The 18,655-nt window shown below is 53.1% G+C and overlaps 1 protein-coding gene across 1 annotated transcript in view; it reads left to right on the top strand.

Annotated features, from left to right (window-relative positions):
• LCMT2 (leucine carboxyl methyltransferase 2) overlaps window positions 1–17,819 on the top strand; it is a 93,985-nt gene extending 76,166 nt beyond the window's left edge. The window contains exons 5-11 of the mRNA XM_066589054.1: window positions 1,859–1,955; window positions 2,386–2,622; window positions 3,457–3,660; window positions 6,435–6,532; window positions 9,916–10,103; window positions 10,963–11,098; window positions 13,415–17,819. Coding sequence (XP_066445151.1) covers window positions 1,859–1,955; window positions 2,386–2,622; window positions 3,457–3,660; window positions 6,435–6,532; window positions 9,916–10,103; window positions 10,963–11,098; window positions 13,415–13,576 — 1,122 coding nt within the window. The 3' untranslated portion in view covers window positions 13,577–17,819. The remainder of the gene's footprint in view (window positions 1–1,858; window positions 1,956–2,385; window positions 2,623–3,456; window positions 3,661–6,434; window positions 6,533–9,915; window positions 10,104–10,962; window positions 11,099–13,414) is intronic.
• The last annotated feature ends 836 nt before the right edge of the window (window positions 17,820–18,655 follow it).

The following is an 18,655-nucleotide window of genomic DNA, read 5'->3' as shown; positions in this document are numbered from 1 at the left end:
GAGGAGTGGGCTCATCACCTTGTAGAGGAACTGGATGAGGTGTGGGTCATCACCCTGTAAGGGGACTGGATACGGTGTGGGTCATCACCTTGTAGAGAGACTAGATGAGGCGTGGGGTCATCACCTTTAGAGGCACTATATGAGGTGTGGGGTCATCACCTTGTAAGGGAACTGGATGAGGCGTGGGGTCATCACCTTGTAGAGGGACTGGATGTGGTGCGGGGTCATTGCCTTGTAGAGGGACTGGATGGGGCTTGGGGTCATCGCCTTGTAAAGAGACTGGATGAGGCGGGGGGTCATCGCCTTGTAGAGGGACTGGATGAGGCGTGGGGTCATCGCCTTGTAGAGGGACAGGGTGAGGTGTAGGGTCATCGCGCTGTAGGGGGACTGGATGAGGCGTGGGGTCATCATCTTGTAGAGGGACTGGATGTGGTGCGGGGTCATCGCCTTGTAGAGGGACTGGATGGGGCTTGGGGTCCTCGCCTTGTAAAGAGACTGGATGAGGCGTGGGGTCCTCGCCTTGTAAAGAGACTGGATGAGGCGTGGGGTCATCGCCTTGTAGAGGGACTGGATGAGGCGTGGGGTCATCGCCTTGTAGAGGGACTGGGTGAGGCGTGGGGTCATCGCGCTGTAAGGGGACTGGATGAGGCGTGGGGTTATCGCCTTGTAGAGGGACTGGATGAGTCGTGGGGTCATCACCTGTAGAGGGACTGGATGAGGTGTGGGGTCATCGCCTTGTAGAGGGACTGGATGAGGCGCGGGCTCATCACCTTGTGGAGGGACTGCAATGAGGTGCAGCTCTTCACCTTGTAGAGGAACTGGATGAGGCGCGGGGTCATCCCCTTGTAGACTGAGTGGAATGAGGTGCAGCTCTTCAACTTGTAGAGGGACTGGATGAGGCGTGGGGTCCTCACCTTGTAGAGGGACTGGATGAGGAGTGGGGTCCTCACCTTGTAGAGGGACTGGATGAGGAGTGGGGTCCTCACCTTGTAGAGGGACTGGATGAGGAGTGGGGTCCTCACCTTGTAGAGAGACTGGATGAGGTGTGGCGTACTAGAAATATCACAGTGTCTGCTCAGCTGCACGACTGACTTCACCCCAAGTGTTGACTTTGGGCCGGTGGCTTCTCTCTCGACTCCGAGGGGCTGCTTCATAGTTTAGTTTTGTCTTTGTTTTATTTTATACTAATAAATAGATTTTAAAGTTAATGCATTTTTTTTCTTTAATTAACCATTTATATAGCGAAGATGGTCGCCGTCCGTCTGCTGGCACGTCCATGGTGTAGTGAAGCTCACTGTATGGGGGAGATCTGTAAGGAGAATTTATGTGTTTATCAAGGAGAAGACGATCCCAGATCTCGTGCAGAAGTCTGGGCCCAGGAGAAATACAAATTACACCAGCCTGTGCGGTATCAAGTGATTTCTACTTTATTCTGAGGTGGACAAAGCCTATATACCCTAAATGACATCACAGCAAAAAGTATATACCTCCAAGATGAATAGAATACATAATAGGCTAAAACAAAAATGATTAACATAAGTTACACCTCCTTAAGTGTATCTATTACATACAATAAGACCGTCATAAATTCAGGAGAAAGGAAGGCCTGGGAAGCGCCTTACAGTCTACCCCGTCTTCCTGTATACATTATCTATAAACATACATGGGTGATTTAGCAGACTGTCTTATCTTCTAATCTTTCTTCCTCAGAAGACATGCAGGCCTATAGAAGGGTTTCGTTTAACCCCTTCACTGCTATATATTCCTAGTCTACAATGCAATATAGAATAATTAACTGATATATTGATCTACAATTTTCTTAACAAGATCCAATAGCAAATGCATTTTGTGTTTGCAGGAGCTTCATCTGAAGTGTTCTCATTACTTCATCTCTGTGGCATCACAAGGCGACCTGGCGGACCCTCCAGCACTGCGGCCCCTCTCTGGAATTACAGGTACTGCAGGAAGTTGGATGTCCGCTGTCAGTCATACCTATAGGGGGCCGACTCCATCCTGTCGCCATCTGTAGGATGGTTGCCACCTCCGTCGGGTCGCTCGCAGGTGGGAGATGGGCACTGCCTTTGTCGGGTTGCTGTCTTCAGGGGGTGGGTGCCGCCTTCTTCGGGTCACAGCCTGGCGGTGCAGGGGTTAGGGCGCTGCCTTCGGGGGGTGGATGCTGCCTCTGACACGTCGCTGCCTGTCGGTGGGGGGTGGGTGCCGCCTCCGACACGTCGCTGCCTGTCGGTGGGGGGTGGGTGCCGCCTCCGACACGTCGCTGCCTGTCGGTGGGGGGTGAGGGCTCTGCCTCCCCCTTTCTGTCGGTGTGTGCATTTGGTGTATCTGTGGCTTTTTCCTCCTAATGTCGTATTTCTGCTCTTTCCCCAGGGTTCGCTGTGTCACCCGCTCCCACGACCAGAGGCGCGGTTCTTGCTAGGCGGCTGTCGCCGGCTGACCTTGGTGTACGGCGCTTTGGTCATCGGTCCTGTTTAGTTTCCTCACGGCTCATTGTGACGACTGGCGGGTTTGGTGAAGAAAATGGCAAACACCAAAGATTAAGAGAGACCCATCTGCTGGTGCAGGAGCCGGAGGCCTGGAGTTGGCGGGGGTCGGCAAGCCAATGGGGTGAGTAGGGGATGAATGGTGGCCAGAGGGGTAACTGGGTGTATTGTTGGGGTCATGCGTGGTCCGGACCGAAGGCTGGCCGCTAATCCTCACCATCCGTGTCTGCGGTTTACCGCTTTGGGCCGTGTGGGAATTCGCAGTAGGATCTGTACATCATAGAGACGGGGACGTTCAGCAGGGGGGAGGACGGGAGGCGGGGGGTCCTCGTGAGGCAGAGCAGCGGTTTAGGCCATCAGGGGTCTTGGGCTGTTGACCCGTCGCTGCTGGGAGGAAGATTCTCCACTCGGTCGGCTTCTCGCAGTTTTCAGTGTTTTAGCTGCTGGTCGGGTGTTTCTGCGGTTACTGGAGTACATTTGCGCTCCGTCACATCTGCGTTGCGGCTTCAGTCACAATCGTGTTCTGTTCTTGGAGCAGAAAAAAGGAATTAAATGATTTTGATGCTTGAGTTTGTTTCTGTTCTTGTCCGTCCTGAAAGGGGAGACAACCCCAGAAGTCGTGGTGCACCCCCAGGGAGGGGTTGTCTTAGTCACATGCCGGTGTCTGTCCTGTCAGGGGGAGGTGCAGAAGTCCTTGAGGGTCAGCGGTGTAAATATGGGGTCTTGGCCGAAAGTTCATGGATTTATCGATAAAAGTGTAAAAACATCTATAATCTTCTAATTGTACTGCAGTAACCATAGAAACCCCTGACTGACCGCACCGAGAACCCTGAAGAGCAAGCTGTCTGCATGTCTAAGATGTTTTGGCCCCCGCGGTCGTCTGTGGGGTCCCGCCAGCCCGCGCTGATATAGCATTATGTTGTGGGTTCTCACCTCTCATGTTGTCTTCTTGCTGCAGATGGTCGTCTCCTGCACTCGCTCACCCCCCTGTCAAACGGCTGCGTCTTGGTACTTGGCGGTCGTTTCTCCCCGACTCGTCCGGCTGCTGACGCTCAGATCCTCATGTATGACCAGGTGACGGGTGCTGTGACCATAACACGAAGAGACCTGCAGCCGGCACTCCGGCGATGGAGGCACACAGCCACCGAGGTTTCTCTGTGCGGTAAGGAACTGTCCAGAAGCTGTATTCTCAATTATGCATTGACAAAACAGCATGAGGGGCGCGTGTGCGAGAGAGGGGCTCGTGACTCTGGCAGCGCACACATGAGAGAGAGGGGCTTGTGGTGGCGGCGTGTGTCAGAGAGGGGCTCGTGACTCTGGCAGCGCACACATGAGAGAGAGGGGCTTGTGGCGGCATGCAAGTGTGAGAGAGGGGCTTGTGGTGGCGGCATGCAAGTGTGAGAGAGAGGCCTGTGGTGGCAGCATGCAAGTGTGAGAGAGGGGCTTGTGGTGGCGGCATGCAAGTGTGAGAGAGAGGCCTGTGGTGGCGGCATGCAAGTGTGAGAGAGGGGCTTGTGGTACGGGCATGCAAGTGTGAGAGAGGGGCTTGTGGTGGCGGCATGCAAGTGTGAGAGAGGGGCTTGTGGTACGGGCATGCAAGTGTGAGAGAGGTTCTTGTGGTGGCGGCATGCAAGTGTGAGAGAGGGGCTTGTGGCGGCATGCAAGTGTGAGAGAGGGGCTTGTGGTGGCGGCATGCAAGTGTGAGAGAGGGGCTTGTGGTGGCGGCATGCAAGTGTGAGAGAGGGGCTTGTGGTGGCGGCATGCAAGTGTGAGAGGGGCTTGTGGTGGCGGCATGCAAGTGTGAGAGAGGGTCTTGTGGTGGCAGCATGCAAGTGTGAGAGAGAGGCCTGTGGTGGCGGCATGCAAGTGTGAGAGAGGGGCTTGTGGTACGGGCATGCAAGTGTGAGAGAGGGGCTTGTGGTGGCGGCATGCAAGTGTGAGAGAGAGGCCTGTGGTGGCGGCATGCAAGTGTGATAGAGGGGCTTGTGATGGTGGCATGCAAGTGTGAGAGAGGGGCTTGTGGTACGGGCATGCAAGTGTGAGAGAGGGGCTTGTGGTGGCGGCATGCAAGTGTGAGAGAGAGGCCTGTGGTGCCGGCATGCAAGTGTGAGAGAGGGGCTTGTGGTACGGGCATGCAAGTGTGAGAGAGGGGCTTGTGGTGGCGGCATGCAAGTGTGAGAAGGGCTTGTGGTGGCGGCATGCAAGTGTGAGAGAGGGGCTTGTGGTGGCGGCATGCAAGTGTGAGAGAGGGGCTTGTGATGGCGGCATGCAAGTGTGAGAGAGGGGCTTGTGGTGGCGGCATGCAAGTGTGAGAGAGGGGCTTGTGGTGGCGGCATGCAAGTGTGAGAAGGGCTTGTGGTGGCGGCATGCAAGTGTGAGAGAGGGGCTTGTGGTGGCAGCATGCAAGTGTGAGAGAGGGGCTTGTGGTACGGGCATGCAAGTGTGAGAGAGGGGCTTGTGGTGGCGGCATGCAAGTGTGAGAGAGGGGCTTGTGGTGGCGGCATGCAAGTGTGAGAGAGGGGCTTGTGGTGGCGGCATGCAAGTGTGAGAGAGGGGCTTGTGGTGGCAGCATGCAAGTGTGAGAGAGGGGCTTGTGATGGCGGCATGCAAGTGTGAGAGAGGGGCTTGTGGTGGCGGCATGCAAGTGTGAGAGAGGGGCTTGTGGTGGCGGCATGCAAGTGTGAGAGAGGGGCTTGTGGTGGCGGCATGCAAGTGTGAGAGAGGGGCTTGTGGTGGCGGCATGCAAGTGTGAGAGAGGGGCTTGTGGTACGGGCATGCAAGTGTGAGAGAGAGGGGCTTGTGGTACGGGCATGCAAGTGTGAGAGAGAGGGGCTTGTGGTACGGGCATGCAAGTGTGAGAGAGAGGGGCTTGTGGTGGCGGCATGCAAGTGTGAGAGAGGGGCTTGTGGTACGGACATGCAAGTGTGAGAGAGGGGCTTGTGGTGGCGGCATGCAAGTGTGAGAGAGGTTCTTGTGGTGGCGGCATGCAAGTGTGTGAGAGAGGGGCTTGTGGTGGCGGCATGCAAGTGTGAGAGAGGTTCTTGTGGTGGCGGCATGCAAGTGTGAGAGAGAGGGGCTTGTGGTGGCGGCATGCAAGTGTGAGAGAGGGGCTTGTGGTACGGGCATGCAAGTGTGAGAGAGAGGCCTGTGGTGGCGGCATGCAAGTGTGAGAGAGGGGCTTGTGGTACGGGCATGCAAGTGTGAGAGAGAGGCCTGTGGTGGCGGCATGCAAGTGTGAGAGAGGTTCTTGTGGTGGCGGCATGCAAGTGTGAGAGAGGGGCTTGTGGTGGCGGCATGCAAGTGTGAGAGAGGGGCTTGTGGTACGGGCATGCAAGTGTGAGAGAGAGGCCTGTGGTGGCGGCATGCAAGTGTGAGAGAGGTTCTTGTGGTGGCGGCATGCAAGTGTGAGAGAGGGGCTTGTGGTGGCGGCATGCAAGTGTGAGAGAGGGGCTTGTGGTACGGGCATGCAAGTGTGAGAGAGAGGCCTGTGGTGGCGGCATGCAAGTGTGAGAGAGGGGCTTGTGGTGGCAGCATGCAAGTGTGAGAGAGGGGCTTGTGGTGGCGGCATGCAAGTGTGAGAGAGGGGCTTGTGGTACGGGCATGCAAGTGTGAGAGAGAGGCCTGTGGTGGCGGCATGCAAGTGTGAGAGAGGGGCTTGTGGTACGGGCATGCAAGTGTGAGAGAGGGGCTTGTGGTGGCGGCATGCAAGTGTGAGAGAGGGGCTTGTGGTACGGGCATGCAAGTGTGAGAGAGGCGCTTGTAGTGGCGGCATGCAAGTGTGTGAGAGAGGGGCTTGTGGTGGCGGCAGTGGCGCACATGTGAGAGAGAGGCGGGGGTTCATGGCATGTGTGAGGGGGGGCCGGGCCCAATTCCAGCTCAGTTTCAGCAGGCTGCGTTCCATCACCGCCGGTGACGTGAGCTCTGTGTTCTCCGCAGGTCACTTTTACGTCTTTGTGTTTGGAGGTCGATCCACGGAGTCACCAACTCCTCCAGCGGCCGCGTTCCTTCACACTGAGGACTTCTCCTGGGCTCAGGTCAGTCCATAGCAACTGCTAGGATGAGATCAGTCTGTGATGTGTGAGATGCTCTGCAGTGTTGTATGATCAGTCTGTGATGTGAGATGCTCTGCAGTGTAATATGATCAGTCTGTAATGTGTGAGATGCTCTGCAGTGTTATATGATCAGTCTGTGATGTGAGATGCTCTGCAGTGTTATATGATCAGTCTGTGATGTGAGATGCTCTGCAGTGTTATATGATCAGTCTGTGATGTGTGATGCCCTGCAGTGCTGTATGATCAGTCTGTGATGTGAGATGCTCTGCAGTGTTATATGATCAGTCTGTGATGTGAGATGCTCTGCAGTGTAATATGATCAGGCTGTAATGTGTGAGATGCTCTGCAGTGTTGTATGATCAGTCTGTGATGTGAGATGCTCTGCAGTGTTATATGATCAGTCTGTGATGTGAGATGCTCTGCAGTGTAATATGATCAGGCTGTAATGTGTGAGATGCTCTGCAGTGTTGTATGATCAGTCTGTGATGTGAGATGCTCTGCAGTGTTTTATGATCAGTCTGTGATGTGTGAGATGCTCTGCAGTGTTATATGATCAGTCTGTGATGTGAGATGCTCTGCAGTGTAATATGATCAGTCTGATGTGAGATGCTCTGCAGTGTTATATGATCAGTCTGTGATGTGAGATGCTCTGCAGTGTTATATGATCAGTCTGTGATGTGAGATGCTCTGCAGTGTTGTATGATCAGTCTGTGATGTGAGATGCTCTGCAGTGTTATATGATCAGTCTGTGATGTGAGATGCTCTGCAGTGTTATATGATCAGTCTGTGATGCTGTGATGTGAGATGCTCTGCAGTGTTGTATAATCAGTCTGTGATGTGAGATGCTCTGCAGTGTTATATGATCAGTCTGTGATGTGTGAGATGCTCCGCAGTGTAATATGCTCAGTCTGTGATGTGAGATGCTCTGCAGTGTAATATGATCAGTCTGTGATGTGTGAGATGCTCTGCAGTGTAATATGATCAGTCTGTAATGTGTGAGATGCTCTGCAGTGTTATATGATCAGTCTGTGATGTGAGATGCTCTGCAGTGTTATATGATCAGTCTGTGATGTGAGATGCTCTGCAGTGTTATATGATCAGTCTGTGATGTGAGATGCTCTGCAGTGTTGTATGATCAGTCTGTGATGTGAGATGCTCTGCAGTGTTATATGATCAGTCTGTGATGTGAGATGCTCTGCAGTGTAATATGATCAGTCTGTGATATGTGAGATGCTCTGCAGTGTAATATGATCAGTCTGTGATGTGTGAGATGCTCTGCAGTGTTATATGATCAGTCTGTGATGAGATGCTCTGCAGTGTTATATGATCAGTCTGTGATGTGTGAGATGCTCTGCAGTGTTATATGATCAGGCTGTGATGTGAGATGCTCTGCAGTGTTATATGATCAGTCTGATGTGAGATGCTCTGCAGTGTTATATGATCAGTCTGTGATGTGTGAGATGCTCTGCAGTGTTATATGATCAGTCTGTGATGTGTGAGATGCTCTGCAGTGTTATATGATCAGTCTGTGATGTGAGATGCTCTGCAGTGTTATATGATCAGTCTGTGATGTGAGATGCTCTGCAGTGTAATATGATCAGTCTGTGATGTGTGAGATGCTCTGCAGTGTAATATGATCAGTCTGTGATGTGTGAGATGCTCTGCAGTGTAATATGATCAGTCTGTGATGTGTGAGATGCTCTGCAGTGTAATATGATCAGTCTGTGATGTGAGATGCTCTGCAGTGTTGTATGATCAGTCTGTGATGTGAGATGCTCTGCAGTGTAATATGATCAGTCTGTGATGTGAGATGCTCTGCAGTGTTGTATGATCAGTCTGTGATGTGAGATGCTCTGCAGTGTTGCATGATCAGTCTGTGATGTGTGAGATGCTCTGCAGTGTTATATGATCAGTCTGTGATGTGAGATGCTCTGCAGTGCTGTATGATCAGTCTGTGATTTGAGATGCTCTGCAGTGCTGTATGATCAGTCTGTGATGTGAGATGCTCTGCAGTGCTGTATGATCAGTCTGTGATGTGAGATGCTCTGCAGTGTTATATGATCAGTCTGTGATGTGAGATGCTCTGCAGTGTTATATGATCAGTCTGTGATGTGAGATGCTCTGCAGTGTAATATGATCAGTCTGTAATGTGTGAGATGCTCTGCAGTGTTATATGATCAGTCTGTGATGTGTGAGATGCTCTGCAGTGTTATATGATCAGTCTGTGATGTGTGAGATGCTCTGCAGTGTTATATGATCAGTCTGTGATGTGAGATGCTCTGCAGTGTTATATGATCAGTCTGTGATGTGAGATGCTCTGCAGTGTTATATGATCAGTCTGTGATGTGAGATGCTCTGCAGTGTTATATGATCAGTCTGTGATGTGTGAGATGCTCTGCAGTGTTATATGATCAGTCTGTGATGTGAGATGCTCTGCAGTGTTATATGATCAGTCTGTGATGTGAGATGCTCTGCAGTGTAATATGATCAGTCTGTAATGTGTGAGATGCTCTGCAGTGTTATATGATCAGTCTGTGATGTGAGATGCTCTGCAGTGTTATATGATCAGTCTGTGATGTGAGATGCTCTGCAGTGTTGTATGATCAGTCTGTAATGTGTGAGGTGCTCTGCAGTGTTATATGATCAGTCTGTGATGTGAGATGCTCTGCAGTGTTATATGATCAGTCTGTGATGTGTGAGATGCTCTGCAGTGCTGTATGATCAGTCTGTGATGTGAGATGCTCTGCAGTGTTATATGATCAGTCTGTGATGTGTGAGATGCTCTGCAGTGTTATATGATCAGTCTGTGATGTGAGATGCTCTGCAGTGTAATATGATCAGTCTGTAATGTGTGAGATGCTCTGCAGTGTTATATGATCAGTCTGTGATGTGAGATGCTCTGCAGTGTTATATGATCAGTCTGTGATGTGAGATGCTCTGCAGTGTAATATGATCAGTCTGTGATGTGAGATGCTCTGCAGTGTTATATGATCAGTCTGTGATGTGAGATGCTCTGCAGTGTTGTATGATCAGTCTGTAATGTGTGAGATGCTCTGCAGTGTTATATGATCAGTCTGTGATGTGAGATGCTCTGCAGTGTTATATGATCAGTCTGTGATGTGAGATGCTCTGCAGTGTTATATGATCAGTCTGTGATGTGAGATGCTCTGCAGTGTTGTATGATCAGTCTGTGATGTGAGATGCTCTGCAGTGTAATATGATCAGGCTGTGATGTGTGAGATGCTCTGCAGTGTTGTATGATCAGTCTGTGATGTGAGTTGCTCTGCGGCGTCCTGAGATCAGTCGGGGGAGGGGGGTGTCTTGTTGGATGGCGTGTGACCCCCCCCCCCCCTCCTTGTTGTCAGGTTCCGGTGGCGGGCCCGGCCCCGTTGGGTTGTCACAGTCACAGCTCCTGTGCGTGGGAAGGCGGCGCGGTGCTCTCCGGAGGACTTCTGGGGTCCGGGGCCCCGTCGGGCTCCATCACCTTCCTGAAGGCAGCGCCCTCTCACTTCTCCTGGGAACCCTTGGACACCACGCCCCCGCTAACACCCAGGTGACCGGCAGTGTGCACTGACACCCATCCCACCCGCGTGGGGTCATTGGGGTTCCTTCTCCAACGTCCCATCATCCTCACTGGGATCCCGGAAGCTGAGATACGTGGAATCTGTGATACACTCATTGTCATTAACCCTTTCCAATCCAATTTGCATCCTGGTTTCCTAGGGGGGCTTACTCTTTTTCTGCTGTTATACAACAGCGCTATCTGCTGGTTAAAGCCGGTACTGCATGAGGTGACACATTGGATAGACTGACAGCAGAGAGGCTGGCAATATACAGTAAGAGAACCCCGAATGACATCTTCCATCATCAGAGCTGTACAGCCTTACATCATAATGTCTTCAGAGGTCAGACAGTGGGTTGGAAAGGGTTAACACCCCTTCCCTGGAGGCTCTAGTACCCTGTTGTACCACCTGTAGCTTGGATACAAAATGTGATACGGGCGGGCATGAAGGCTCTAGTACCCTGTTGTACCACCTCTAGCTTGGATACAAAATGTGATACAGGGGCATGAAGGCTCTAGTACCCTGTTGTACCACCTCCAGCTTGGATACAAGATGTGATACAGGTGGGCATGGAGGCTCTAGTACCCTGTTGTACCACCTCTAGCTTGGATACAAAATGTGATACGGGCGGGCATGGAGGCTCTAGTACCCTGTTGTGCCGCCTCTAGCCTGGAGGAAGGATGACCAGTGGTGACCACAACTCAGGGGTCAATAATGCCGCTGACCAGTGTGAGAATCCCGCATACAGTCCCCCCAGTCTCAGCTTCCTGGATCTGGATGGCCCGCAGTGTCAGGTGAGTGCTCTAGGCTGGAGGTTGTCTGATTTTTGGTGTCTTCTTGTCTGCCCAGGTACTCTCACAGCTCACACGTCATTGATAACAAGTTGCTGCTGGTTGGTGGGGTCTGGATTCACGCTCGGGGGGTCCCAGGACTGACTATAGTGGATCTCCTCACCGGACACGTCTCTGAGTACCAGATCAGCACTGTGAGTCTAGAAGCAACTCATGTCACCGAGATTACCTCTATCCCATACATGATGGTCACCCCCGTCCCGTACAGAGCGGTACAATATTACCTCTACATGGTGGTACCGTCACCCCCGTCCCCTACATACCAGTACCATATTACCTCTACATGGTGTTGCCGTCACCTCCGTTCCCTACCCAGCACTACGATATTACCTCTACATGGTGGTACCATCACCCCCGTCGCCTACACAGCAGTACCATATTATCTCTACATGGTGGTACCGTCACCCCCGTCCCCTACATACTAGTACCACATTACATCTACATGGTGCTGCCGTCACCCCATCCCCTATACAGCAGTACCATATTACCTCTACATGGTGTTACCATCACCTCCGTTCCCTACCCAGCACTACGATATTACCTCTACATGGTGGTACCATCACCCCCGTCCCCTACATACTAGTACCACATTACATCTACATGGTGCTGCCGTCACCCCATCCCCTATACAGCAGTACCATATTACCTCTACATGGTGGTACCGTCACCCCCGTCCCCTACATACTAGTACCACATTACATCTACATGGTGCTGCCGTCACCCCATCCCCTATACAGCAGTACCATATTACCTCTACATGGTGTTACCATCACCTCCGTTCCCTACCCAGCACTACGATATTACCTCTACATGGTGGTACCATCACCCCCGTCGCCTACACAGCAGTACCATATTTACCTCTACATGGTGGTACCCTCACCGCCGTCCCCTACACAGCAGTACTATATTACCTCTACATGGTGGTGCTGTCACCCCCGTCCCCTACACAGCAGTACCATATTACCTCTATAGGGTGGTACCGTCACCGCTGTCCCCTACACAGCAGTACCACATTACCTCTACATGGTGGTGCTGTCACCCCGTCCCCTACACAGAAGTACCATATTACTTCTATCCCCTACATGGTGTTACCGTCACCTCCATCCCCTACCGAGCCGTACCATATTAGCTCTACATGGTTGTACTGTCACCCGTGTCCCCTACACAACACTACCATATTACCCGTACATGGTGGTACTGTCATCCCTGTCCCCTACACAGCAGTACCACATTTCCTCCACATGGTGGTACTGTCACCCCTGTCCCCTACACAGAAGTACCATATTACCTCTACATGGTGGTGCCGTCACCCCTGTCCCCTACACAGCAGTACCACATTACCTCTACATGGTGGTGCCGTCACCCCGTCCCCTACACAGAAGTACCATATTACTTATTTCCCCTACATGGTGTTACCGTCACCTCCATCCCCTACCGAGCCGTACCATATTAGCTCTACATGGTTGTACTGTCACCCCTGTCCCCTACACAGCGGTACCATATTACCTCTACATGGTGGTGCCATCACGCCCCCTACACGGTAGTACCATATTTCCTTTACATGGTGGTACTGTCACCCCCGTCCCCTACACAGCAGTACTATATTACCTCTACATGGTGGTGCTGTCACCCCTGTCCCCTACACAGCAGTACCATATTACCTCTATAGGGTGGTACCGTCACCGCTGTCCCCTACCGAGCCGTACCATATTACCTCTACATGGTGGTGCCATCACGCCCCCTACACAGTAGTACCATATTTCCTTTACATGGTGGTACTGTCACCCCCGTCCCCTACACAGCAGTACCATATTACCTCTATAGGGTGGTACCGTCACCGCTGTCCCCTACACAGCAGTACAATAATACCTATATGCCCTACATGGTGGTATCATCACCCCTGTCCCCCTAATAGCAGTACCATATTACCTCTACATGGTGGTGCCGTCACCCCTGTCCCCTACACAGCAGTATCATATTACCACTATGTGGTGGCACAGTCACCCCTGCTTCCAACACAGCAGTAAAATATTACCTATATGCCCTACATGGTGGTACCCTCACCCCTGTCCCCCTAATAGCAGTGCCATATTACCTTTACATAATGTTACCGTCACCCCTGTCCTTGACACAGCAGTATGATATTACCTCTATGTGGTGACACAGTCACCCCTGCCTCCCACACAGCAGTACAATAATACCTATATGCCCTACATGGTGGTACCCTCACCCCCGCCCCCCTTATAGCAGTACCATATTAGCTCTACATGGTGGTACTGTGTTACCCCTGACCCTTTCATGATCGTTCCATGCCCTGTTCCCTGTATAGGGGTGCCATGTTACCACTTCCTCCTACATGCGTTTGCCATCGCCTCCACCCCCTGGACCCTTGGTGAGTCGTCTGGTTCTGGCTGACCTCCCTATTAAGGCTTTCTTGCTCTTTCCTGCAGACCTTGCTGGAGTGGCCCCTGATGCTGCACGGCCACAGCTCTGTTCTCCTGCCGGACCAGCGCTTGGTAGTCGTCGGTGGCGGCGGCTCCTGCTTCTCTTTTGGGACTCATCTGAACCCGCAGCCAGTCGTCTTGGAGCTCCCGTGTGAGGCGCTGCTTTAATGCCGGATGTGCTGCTGAACTACCTGCCTCAAGAGCAGCGTTCCTTCCTGGGGGCAGATACTTGTCCACAGCTGGTCATCCAGCCCCGTGTGTTGTTTGGCCATCTTGACATAGGTGGCTATTGACTTCTATTTGCTCCTCACGTCGTCTTGTGTGTCAGTGTCTACTGCTGATTTAAGTATATGTTGATGGGGCTGAGGGTCCTGAGATTGGATAGTATTAATTAGAATATAGGTCTACCCCCATTACCCATAAACCCCAGCTACATAGACATGGTCCGTTCAGATAGTGCTGGTGACATATATACGTCCATCAGACGTGACGCTGAATGCTATATACAGCGCGTGCGCATAATATCCCCACTGCATGGGGTAAGGATATGGCCGTTGTTCAGAGGAGCCGCCTATCAATGCCCGATTAGTATCAGGATACGATATAGCGCGTGCGCAGTATTGGAACTGCGCGCAGTGAGGGCATGGGCATTGCCCTGATTGGCTGCCCACTAATGTCCGTGCATAATGAAAATGAGGTTCCCGGCGTCAGTGGGCGCTTGCGCAGTATGCATGGCTTGCCTAGAGCGGGTATGGGCGCGGCTTCAATTGGCTGCTTGGTAGCGCCTGCTTCTACTGTAGTGAAAATAGCTTCCGCGGCACGGCCGGCGCATGCGCACTGTTGACTGCCGGCTAGTGTGGGTATGGGCGTATGCTTCATTGGCTGCCTGATCCACACATGCGCAGTTTAGCGCGCCAGACGCGGATAATGATGTATACCAGTGTGTATCGGGATGGCATATGGAGGTCCTGTATTGGTTAATCTATCGCAGCTGTCACCTGTTTGCGCCTGGACCAATCATGCTCCATCGGTGGTTGTATGGGCGTGTACATTCTTATTGGGGGTGGTTGCCCTCGTTGCCCTCAGGCTGCATGCTGGATACAGACCTGTTCCATCCGGTCGAATCGTTGCAGCTTTTTATGCAATTGACTGGGGAATAAAGAAGACGATTCTTTTTGCAAAAATGTCCAGTGTGGCTCCATCGTTTTACTGAATTTCTTCTGCCATCACGCCCCGTGTCATCAGAGAGCGTGGGAGGAAACCAGAGCAGAACATGCGAGCGCCAGGCAGATGATGCCATTGGTTGGATTCGAACCCAGGACCCCCATGCTAGCCACGCCCCATACCTCGTCATTGATGAGGTCAGCACTGTCCTCCAGCTCTTGTACTCGCAGATGTCCCTGCCTACACAAAGTCTCCACACCCCCTTCACTGGCGGCAGCTTGAGCTCCATGCCAGCCCCCGTGGACCTTGAGCTTCTGTTTTATGACGGGGCCGTATGATTTTCCTCTGCTGCCCCCGTGGGTTGGTGTGGCCAGTGCCCCTTGCACCATCATCGCCCACGACTGATAAGTTTCAGCGCTTCTAGGATTTTTCTAACAGCTTTGAGCCTTTATTTTATCTGCCCCCTTTTGCCGTGAGTGTGTGAGCGGAGGAGGTGAGCCGGACCTCCTAGTCTACAGCAGCGCTGACCACAGGGCCACCTCATTATCAGCAACAGAGCAGCTCTATGGCTCTTCCCCGCTGGCGACACTTTCCTGCGATGCGAGAAAACACATGATAATGATATTCAGTGGCTTCACGCTCATTAGTGAGGTCTTCACTCAACCTCGCAGCGCCATCTGCGCCATCAATGGAGCCAGCGTCAGCCCCATTGTAAACATCGCGGACTGTGACAGCGATGTCAGGGGATTCCCTCTTCACTGTGGGGGCCGCTGGGATGAAGGCATCCCCTGTCACAGCCGTGGCACTATTCTGTGATGCTATCCCATTGCTTTCAATGGGGCCACTGCTCCTCAGCCATTCATAGAAGTCAATGAAAGCAGAAGAGGACTGCCGGGGCTGGAGAGAAGAGCTGGACGGCTCTTGTAGGAGGGTCACGGTTTGGGGGGTTTTCTACAGCTAACCATGATTCTTCAGGGCCGGGTGGTCTTCATTCCATTCTTTCAATGGGGTGCAGCAGCGCCGGCCTTATTAAAAGCAATGGGACAGCATGGCGGGCCTCTGTCACAGCTGTGATGGGACATTCCTTCATCCCAGCGGTCCCTGCGGGGTGAAGGAATCCCCTGCCATAGCTGTCATAGCTGTAGCAGAAGTCCCAATGTACTCCCTATGTTTCCAGTGGGGCTGCCACCCACCCCATTGAGGACAATGGCGATAGCGCAGATTTTTCTTAGCGCTGCGAGTGATGAGTGAAGACCTCGCAAATAAGTGTGAAACCATTGAAAATCATTGGTTTGATAATCATGCGTTTTCGCTCACTCCTGCATCGCAGCGGCTGCGAGGGGCCCTCATGTGTCCACGGCACACTCGGGATCCGACTGTGCCCGCTGCCATGGACATTGTCTTACCTCTCGGGATCCGCTGCAGGTCTTCTCCGTCCCAGCCGGATCTTCTTTCTTCTACACATACGCATGCGCCGTGCTTTTAAAAAGAAAAAACTCCCGCTTTTCCGCGGATCCGCGGCCCGTCCGGATGAAGGTGGGCGGCCGCGGATCGGACGGCCTCTATTGACTCCAACGGAAGCCGTCCATGCAGAAATCCGCAGAAAATGGAGCATGCTGCGATTTTTATCCTGAGCATGCGATCGGCAGGTATTTAGGGAGCTGCGCTGCCCAATGATAGTCTATGTAGACACGCCTGATTCTCAAGGCAAGGAGAACAAGATGCTCAGCCCGGCTCTGAGGTCCAAGACCTCATCTGAGAAGGTCTATGCCGTCCCGGCAGCATGGGATGCATCGGGCTTACGCTCCATATTCCCCCATAGTGATGATCGGTCACAACGTCTTGGTGTTTCTTTTACTATGGAGGAATATAGAACAGAAGCCGTATTCCCCTCATGCTGCCGGGACTGCATAGATGTTTCTCTGATTGTCTGTGGGCTGAGTGAACTGCGGATCGTCGCGCCGGTGTAGCCTAAAGACATGAGGCTTAAGCCACATCTAGACGGAATGAGTAGTTGGCCAAACGGTGCCGGACAGCGCGTCGCAATGATACTGCTAAACAAGGGCAAGCACTGCTGGCATAGAGGCGGGGCGGCCGGGGAGCGCAATAACCCTGCTCGCTGAAAGCGCTGCTGGCATAGAGGCGGGGCGGCCGGGCAGCGCTCTCACCCTGCTCGCTGAAAGCGCTGCCTGCATAGAGGCGGGGCGGCCGGGGAGCGCAATAACCCTGCTCGCTGAAAGCGCTGCTGGCATAGAGGCGGGGCGGCCGGGCAGCGCTCTCACCCTGCTCGCTGAAAGCGCTGCTGGCATAGAGGCGGGGCGGCCGGGCAGCGCTCTCACCCTGCTCGCTGAAAGCGCTGCTGGCATAGAGGCGGGGCGGCCGGGCAGCGCTCTCACCCTGCTCGCTGAAAGCGCTGCTGGCATAGAGGCGGGGCGGCCGGGGAGCGCAATAACCCTGCTCGCTGAAAGCGCTGCTGGCATAGAGGCGGGGCGGCCGGGCAGCGCTCTCACCCTGCTCGCTAAAAGCGCTGCTGGCATAGAGGCGGGGCGGCCGGGGAGCGCAATAACCCTGCTCGCTGAAAGCGCTGCTGGCATAGAAGCGGGGTGGCTGGGCAGCACTCTCACCCTGCTCGCTGAAAGTGCTGCTGGTATAGAAGCGGGGTGGCCAGGAAGCGCAATAACCCTGCTTGCTGAAAGTGCTGCTGGTATAGAACTGGGATGGCCAGGGAGCGCTCTCACCCTTGTTAAGGGTTAATCTTGTAACATATCATAAGAAAAATAAGGATAAATAGAACAATGAAGACATTAACTTAGAAGTTGCCTTTTTAGTCTGGACCTTGCACCAAGGACATTGTGATAAGACACAAGGCGCCAGATAAGGAGTCAACAGACAAAGAAAGCTATGTTAACAGAGAAGACACACAATTATTATAGAACTATTGTCTAGGACCAGCAATCTCCTGACTTCGGTAATTTTGTGTCTGAGCTTTGAGACTATTTGGTAGATGTCAATAAGTCCTAAGTAGTTTCACCTTTGTACCAGTAAGTAGTTTCACCTTTGTACCAGTAAGTAGTTTCACCTTTGTACCAGTAAGTAGTTTCACCTTTGTACCAGTAAGTAGTTTCACCTTTGTACCAGTAAGTAGTTTCACCTTTGTACCAGTAAGTAGTTTCACCTTTGTACCACTAACCTTTGTACCAAGCAACATAAGAATTGGCAATGTTCACAATAAAGTAGAATTCATTCACTTGCTGTGTGTGTAGTGGCTTCTTATGGTTCTCCGAGTACTCTCTACAACTTTCCTTTGAATTTGGACTCAGGCAATATCAGCACTGGTCTCTGTTGAAGACCCCCGACACCCTGCTCGCTGAAAGCGCTGCTGGCATAGAGGCGGGGCGGCCGGGAAGCGCTCTGCTCCTGCTCGCTGAAAGCGCTGCTGGCATAGAAGCCGGGTGGCCGGGGAGCGCCCTCACCCTGCTCACTGAAAGCGCTACTGGCATACAAGTGAGGTGGCAGGGGAGCACTCTCACCCTGCTCGCTGAAAGCGCTGCTGGCATGGGGGCGGGGCGGCCTTGAAGGGCTCTCACCCTGCTCCCTGAAAGCGTTGCTGGCATAGAGGCGGGGCGGCCGAAGAGCGCTCTCACCCTGCTCACTGAAAGCGCTGCTGGCATAGAGGCGGGGCGGCCCGGGAGCGCTCTCACCCTGCTCGCTGAAAGTGCTGCTGGCATAGAAGCGAGCCTGACCGGGGAGCGCTCTCACCCTGCTCGCTGAAAGCGCTGCTGGCATAGAGTCGGGGCGGCCGAGGAGCGCCCTCCTCCTGCTCGCTGAAAGCGCTGCTGGCATACAAGCAGGGCGGGTGGGGAGTGCTCTCACCCTGCTCGCTGAAAGCACTGCTGGCATAGTGGAGGGGCGGCCGGGGAGCGCTCTTACCCTGCTCACTGAAAGTGCTGCTAGCATAGAGGCGGGGCGGCCCGGGAGCACTCTCACCCTGCTCGCTGAAAGTGCTGCTGGCATAGAAGCGAGCCTGACCGGGGAGCGCTCTCACCCTGCTCGCTGAAAGCACTGCTGGCATAGTGGAGGGGC

This window comes from Eleutherodactylus coqui, chromosome 1 (genome assembly GCF_035609145.1).
Source record: "Eleutherodactylus coqui strain aEleCoq1 chromosome 1, aEleCoq1.hap1, whole genome shotgun sequence".
NCBI classification, from domain to species: domain Eukaryota; kingdom Metazoa; phylum Chordata; class Amphibia; order Anura; family Eleutherodactylidae; genus Eleutherodactylus; species Eleutherodactylus coqui.
Note: the sequence above shows the minus strand (reverse complement) of the source record. Positions and strands in the feature narration are given on the sequence as shown.